This window comes from Merops nubicus, unplaced genomic scaffold, assembly GCF_000691845.1.
Source record: "Merops nubicus isolate BGI_N331 unplaced genomic scaffold, ASM69184v1 scaffold5443, whole genome shotgun sequence".
NCBI lineage: Eukaryota > Metazoa > Chordata > Aves > Coraciiformes > Meropidae > Merops > Merops nubicus.
The window spans coordinates 5709-13034 of record NW_008600824.1 but is presented as its reverse complement, the minus strand read 5'-3'; the positions used below and the strand labels follow the sequence as shown (position 1 = coordinate 13034).

The 7326-nt window shown below is 44.5% G+C and overlaps 1 protein-coding gene across 1 annotated transcript in view; it reads left to right on the top strand.

The window, feature by feature from the left end:
* The window catches only part of DDX6 (DEAD (Asp-Glu-Ala-Asp) box helicase 6), a 14767-nt gene that overhangs the window by 5716 nt on the left and 1725 nt on the right, over positions 1-7326 (top strand). Inside the window, exons 8-12 of the mRNA XM_008937781.1 lie at positions 1868-1996; positions 2263-2379; positions 3937-4000; positions 4924-5025; positions 5774-5953. Coding sequence (XP_008936029.1) covers positions 1868-1996; positions 2263-2379; positions 3937-4000; positions 4924-5025; positions 5774-5949 — 588 coding nt within the window. The 3' untranslated portion in view covers positions 5950-5953. The remainder of the gene's footprint in view (positions 1-1867; positions 1997-2262; positions 2380-3936; positions 4001-4923; positions 5026-5773; positions 5954-7326) is intronic.

Below are 7326 nucleotides of genomic sequence, written 5' to 3'. Positions count from 1 at the left end.
GAATGGTAATCATAGAATCACTATGGTTGGAAGAGACCTCTAGGATCAAGTCTAGCCTTTATCCCAGCATTTCCCTAACTGCTAGACCATAGCCTCAAGTGCTGCATCTGCTCGTGTTTTGAACACCTCTAGGGAAGATGGCTCCACCACCTCCCTGGACAGGCTGTTCTGGTGCCTAACCAGTCTCTCAGTAAAGAAATTCTTCCTTATATCCAATTGAAATCTCCCGTGGCGCAATTTGAGGCCATTTCCTCTCCTATCATCAGTAATTTCAGAGAAGAGACTGACACCAGCCTCACTACAACCTCCATTCAGGTAGTTGTAGAGTGCAATAAGTTCTCCTCTAAGGCTTCTCTTCTCTAGACTGAACAACCCTAGGTCCCTCAGCTGGTCTTCATAAGGCATGTTTACCAGCCTTGTTGCCCTTCTTTGGACCTGCTCCAGCACTTCCATGTCCTTCTTATCTTGTGCCCAAAACTGGACATGGTACTCAAGGTGTGGTCTTGTGAGTGCTGAGTACAGGGGCACAGTCACCTCTGTACTGCTGCTGCTCACACCATTTCTGATCCAGGCCAGGATGCTGTTTGGCCTTCTTGGCCTCCTGGGCACACTGCTGGCTCGTGCTCAGTTGGCTGTCCACCAGCACATCCAGGTCCTTTTCCACCAGGCAGTTTCCAGCCACTCCTCCCCAAGCTGGAGCATTGCCTGGGGTTGTGACACAAGTGCAGGACCTGGCACTTGGCCTTGTTCAACCTCCTACAGTTGACCTCAGCCCATTGCTCCAGCCTGTCCAAATCCCTCTGCAGAGCCTTCCTACCATCTAGCAAATCAACATTTCCACTTTCTTTTGTGTCATCTGCAAATTTACTGAGGATGCACTCGATCCCCTCATCTAGGTCATTGATAAAGATATTAAACAAGACCAGTCCCAAAACAGAGCCCTGAGGGACACTGCTTGTGACCGGTCGCCAACAGGATTTAACTCTGATCCCCACAGCTCTCTGGGCTTGGCCATCCAGCCACTTTTAACCCAGAGAAGAGTCCAACTGTCTAGGCCATGAGCTGCCAGGTTCTCCAGCAGAATGCTGTGGCAAATGGCATCAGATGCCTTACTGAAGTCCAGGTAGACCACATTCACTACTTTTCCCTCATCCACTAGATGGGTCACCTGGTCCTAAGAAGAGATCAGGTTGGTTAAACAGGACTTGCCCTTCATGAGCCTGTGTTGTCTGGACCTGATCCCCTTCTTGTCCCACACTTGCCATGTGGTCAGCCCCAAGATGATCCGTTCCATAATCTTCCCCGGCACTGAGGTCAGGCTGACAGACCTGTAGTTTCCCCGATCCTCCTTCCTGCCCTTCATGTAGATGGTCATAAAATTGGCAAGTGTCCAGTCATCTGGGACCTCCCCCGTTAACCAGGACTGCTGATAAATGATGGACAGAGGCTTGGCAAGTTCCTCCACCAGCTCCCTCAGCACTTGGGTGGATCTTACTCAGCCCCATAGACTTATGGGTGTCCAACTGGCTTAACAGGTCCTTCGCTGCTATTTCCTGTAGGAAACTGGGTAAGCAACAATTATTGCCTGTAAGGTAGAGTTTTCCATTTTGTGCATTAGTTATATGCCTTCTGTGCTGACTTGCTTCCAGAGGGTATTGCTGTTGGGCCTGCTCGGTTGCCTTGGATTTATAGGTAATGCTGTGTGAAATTTTGCCCACCCTTTCTCTTTTGTGTGTAGCGTGAAGAAGCGAGTGGTTAGCTAGCGTGTCCTTGCCACCGAGGAGGTCAGGTGTGCTGGAGGATGGCAAGTATTGTCATTGTTTTGCATGTAGATAATGCCTGCTTTATCCTTACATTTATTTTTCAGAATTCCCACTTGCAGAAACCCTATGAGATTAATCTGATGGAAGAGCTGACCCTGAAGGGTGTTACCCAGTACTATGCCTATGTAACTGAGCGTCAGAAAGTACACTGCCTCAATACGCTGTTTTCCCGGGTAAGTGGTAGGGCTTGGCCAAGAGTATGGAGAAGCTTTTCTCCTTTTCACATGTTTTTTTCACTTGAAAATGTGCTATTCAGCTGAAGCTAAAATGGCATGCTTCTTGTCCTGTGCTTTTTTGTGTTCCAACTTTATTTTTCTCCCATGTAAGTGGCTATTGGCATACCTGCTTGGTTTCCTTTCTGGGAGGGGTTTAGACTTATGTCTTGGGCTATTGGCTGTTGAAACGCTGTGTCTACTGACCATGCTGCTTCTGTGTTCAGCTTCAGATCAACCAGTCGATCATTTTTTGCAACTCCTCTCAACGGGTTGAATTGCTAGCCAAAAAGATCTCCCAGCTGGGCTATTCCTGTTTCTATATCCACGCTAAAATGAGGCAGGTGAGTGTGAAGCCTGTGTTGGTTTATTCCATGCCACCCCAAGCGGTACTGCACAGCTGAATTAAGTCTGCTGGTTGCTTTTAAATTTGGGTGTTCTTTGAAACAAACGTGTATCTTTGCTTGTGATTTGGTTTTTAGACACTCTCTACACACCCAAAACCTCTTTCCAGAATATTTGGTGTAGCTGATCAGTTGGGATTTAAGAGTACTTTAAGGTCATGTTAATTAGTTTAGTGCAAGCACAGACCATGGCCAGAAAGCCCAGTTCTTATTGCTGTTGCTTTGCTTTTGGCAACAGGGGAACCCATGGTAGGCCACACAGTATAACGGGTGCAGATGAAAGGAGGCAAATTTAAAACAAATGAGAAACCCCCCACTAGTTGGCTGCTGGAATGCCCCGTGTGGCTTTGCAGACAGTAAATCTAGCACTGTGACTGCAGGGGAATCCAATAAGTCGGGAAGGTGGCTTTGATCAGATCTCCTGGCAAAAGCCACAACTGGAGTGGTGACGAGTGAGCACCTGCGGCCTTGGTGTAGATAATGAAAAATGACAATGCAGCTTTGCTGATGCAAAGCTTTCAGTACCTGTATGTTAGCTCACGTGTCCTCAACTTTCGTACTCGTTATTTCCTTGGCTTCTACGAGTGTACCAGAAGATGGCAGAAGGCTGAAGTGGTGCATGTAAGCCAGTAATGGTTAGACATGTTTTTTTTTTTTTTTTTTTCATTTTTCTATGTAAGCTAGAATATATTCAAATGAAAGCATTAGAGGAAACCTAGCTTTCTCTTTGTGGAACTGACAAGTAATGCCAATACTTACTGGGCCACATGCAGACTAGTAATTAACTAAGCAGAAACAGAAGTGTCAGTATGGAGAACAGAGCTATCTGATTGGGTTCCTTGAAGCCTGATTTTTCTATGGTTTTGATCAGTTGGAAGATATTTGTGGCAAAATGCAGGTATGTTTGTGTGGAAGCCTTTGTCATGTTCATTGCTGCTGTTCATTTTACTCCCAAACTTCTTAATCCTTCTGCAGTCTAAAGTTCTGGAAGGAGAGTCTTCACAAATGATCGACTTGTCGCACCCCCAGTTCTCATTTGGTAGTAACAAGCACTCCATACTGGAAAGTGAAGTTACTGCTGACTTCATTTTTTAAGGGAATGAGTAAAACATGGATTGAATTTGGCAGGGGGCTGGAGGAAGACAGTAGTCAAAGTAGCAGTTTAACTTCCTTGATGTGGGTTTCATGTAATTGTAACTGAAGATACTCCTGTGACGGCTTGGGTGCAGCTGCAGGAGGCTTTAAAATACAGGTGATTAAAAGCACCTTTGTCTAAAAGTGGTGCCAGGGACCCCTTACCAGAGTAAGTGATTTTGAGTATATGGGTAAGAAGTGCCAAAAAAATACATACTAGCAGCTTTGCTCTTGATTCGACTTTTCTGTCATGATGGGGGGTGTGTGTGTGTGAAGAATTTGTGTGATCAAAGGTTGGTCTGTGTAACCTGAATATACCTGAAAGTCTCAGCTGTTTGTTCTGCTTTGTTTATATATTTGCAGGAGCACCGCAATCGTGTGTTCCACGATTTCCGAAATGGCTTATGCCGCAATCTTGTTTGCACTGGTAAGAGTTCCTAAACATTTCCCTATTTTCCTAAAGAGTGTGGTAGAAAGTGGATGAGGCATTAGCCCAGGTATAACAGATCACCCAATTTGTAATAAAACCAAACGGTATGTTTCAGTAAGATGTCTTTGTCAAGTTTGCGTGTAGCAGGGTGGCAGCACTCCTTAAAGAATGTCGATTTTTTGTCTTCTGTGAGAAACCAAGAAGGTGCAACTTGCTAACGAATGGTTTTATTGTGATAGTGTTTTCTGCATGCGTTGAGCTTTCTGCATGTTTTCATGTGAGTGCTTTCTGAGCCGTTGGGTCACAAGCTTTACAAAATAACCAGTAGAGCTGTGGCTAGCATTGCCTGAGTAAGTTTTGCCCATTATTTACATATTCTTAGCTTATGTTTTCCAAATATTTTTATAGTTTTGTTTGGGCTGTGTATGATTGGAGTCATCCATTGTATAGCCTGTTTGGGCAGTACTGTTGTAGTGTCTGCTGGTCACTACATGTTATATAACAAAAATGACTAGAAGCATAATAAAAACAGTTGAGCTGGTGGGATGTAGTTCAGATCTCGGGTCTGTTGTGACATTCACACTGTACAGTCATGCGTGAGGAGATGCTTGCCTAAGAAGACCTGCTCAGAAATAGTCTAACAAAAAAACCAAATTAGCCTCTGGTAATGATTTTTTTTGGCCTAGATGAGCAGATCTGGTGTTTTGGCCATTCTTCTTCTACTATTCGTGTTTATGATGGCTAAAGAGCAAGAAGCAACTCCAACAGAATTGTACATAAACTATCTTTGATACAAGGGAGGCTTGTATCTGGAAATGAGTGTAGGCCAGAGTTACACATTGTTCATCTTCCCACCTTAAATAGTGACAGCATTTGATCTCACTGAAGTTACTTTCTTCCTGACCTGGATTGTCTTTCAGATCTGTTTACCCGAGGTATTGATATCCAAGCTGTGAATGTGGTGATAAACTTTGATTTTCCAAAGCTGGCAGAGACTTATCTCCATCGTATTGGCAGATCAGGTGAGAGGAAAAACGTGTCCAAGGTACAACTTTGCTCATGACTCTGATGCTTTTAGGCTTGATTTGGCTTCTGTTCATTATTACTGTATCTGACAATTACTTTAGGTAGCTTTGATTTTTCTGACAAACCACCTCAGATGGTTATCGTTGCAAATACCTGAAGAAAGGTCTGTTCTCTTGTACCTGGCCTGAACGTCGTAATTGAAAAATAGGAAGAAAAAAGGCATACTTTGCTGCAATCTCAGCAGACTTACTGATGCTCCTGTTGGCAGTTTGGGAAAATTCTATGCTGAAAACTTAGCTTCCATAGTGACTTAAATGTAATCTTCTTTTGCCTGTGTTCCAAGGTATGTTTCTAATGTCCGAACATCAGCAAAATATGTCCTTGAGAAAGGCCGTAAACAAAGGAACTTGGTGTACTTGAACTTTGTAGTTCAGGCTAGTTCCAGAACTCTTGATACTGAAGAAGGACTGGATATTTATAATGCAGTAGTGGAAGACTTCTCCTTGGTAATTAGTGAGGGGGTTTGGTCCAGATGTTTTGAACCTTCCGAGTTTTCTTATGCCTACAGCAGTATGCAGCTGACCAAAACTGGATGTGAAAGTTGCAGAGATCTGAGGCAGGGTCTGTATCTGCTTTCATTGTTGGGGAGCTGTGTTAACAACTCTACAGTCTGCAGACATTTTAAGTTGGCCTTCTGTTTCTCAGATCACACTTTTCTTTTATTTTTTGTGTGTGTGTGTCCAGGTCGCTTTGGTCACCTTGGCCTGGCCATCAACTTGATCACCTATGATGATCGATTCAACCTGAAAAGTATTGAGGAGCAGTTGGGAACTGAAATTAAACCCATCCCAAGCAACATTGACAAGAGCCTGTATGTGGCAGAATACCACAGTGAACCTGTAGAAGATGAGAAACAGTAAACACGTGCGTATATTAATGCCTTCCTGAATAGAAAAGTTGTGTTGGATGAAAGAGGAGCTGATACGTGAATGTTACTGCAGCGGAGGAGGCAGACAGATGTGCTGCAGAGGCTTTGAATGTGAAAACAAGGGCTTGAAATAGACTCTTAGTGTAAGGAGTTCTGTGAATGTGCTGAAGCTGGAAGGGGAGGAGGAGTAATTTTTAGTTGTTGAAATTGAAATGCTAACCATATGCCAAGGAGACCAAAAACAGGGGAAAAGGGGGAGTGGAGAATGGTGTTTGGAGAGGACAGGATGGCTTCTGGTAGCCTGAAGCTTGCTTTCTGTATTGCTTGGCTAAAATGAGAACTCGGTGAGAGGCAGAGAGGAAAGCACTCTTCAAGAAGGTGAGCAGAGAAAACGGATAGCTTTGAGAACAGTACCAACAGAAGACCCTTAGCACCTCTCCAGTTAGAAGGAACAGGTTCAAGCCAAAGGTGCCACATCATTTGTGTACTTTGGTTCATAGAACTTTTGCAATCAACGAAGTAGACAGCAAAGCTGTAGTTCCTCTTTGTTGCCACTCGAGGTCGTCTGCATACTTTTAAAAGCAAGCAAGGTTTCACTGTCAGGGACTCCTAAGTATGCCCTTTCGGATCATTGAGGAAAATCTGAGTCGAGCCTTCTTAGAAGAGGAAAACTTGTCCTGGATTTCAGTCAAGGAAAATACCTATAGGATGATGTCTGATTTGGTTTTAGTGAGGATGCTGTTGGGCGAGATCAGAAACCGCATGGTGTGGGCTAGAAATGAGTCTTTTGCGTATGCTTCTTGGAGATTATGAATCAGAAGGAGAATCTTGATGAAGCTACTGAAATCATATAATCGTAGAATTGTTTTGGTTCAAGAGGCCTTTAAGATCAACAAGTCCAGCTGTGAAGCCAGCACTGACAGGTCACCACTAAACCACATCCCTAAGTGCCACATGTACACATCTTTTAAATACCTCCAAGGATAGTGGTGGTGGAACTCCAACTTTCTTGAGCAGCCTGTTCCAACGCTCTACAACCCTTTCTGTGAAGAAATTTATTCTAATAGCCAATCTAAACCTCCCCTAGTGCAACTTGAGTCTGTTTCCTCTTGCTGTATCGCTCGCTACATGGGAGAAGGGGCTGATGCCCACCTGGCTCCAGCCTCCCTTCAGGGAGTTGTCAAGAGCCAGGTGGTCTCCCCTGAGCCTTCTTTTCTTCAGGCTCAACAGCTCCCCATCCCTCAGCTGCTCCTCACCAGCCTTTTCCTCTAGACCCTTCCCCAGCTTTGTTGCCCTTTTCTGGCCATGCTCCAGCCCCTCAAGGTCCTTCTTGGAGTGAGGGGTCCAAAATGGAACCCAGGACTTGAGG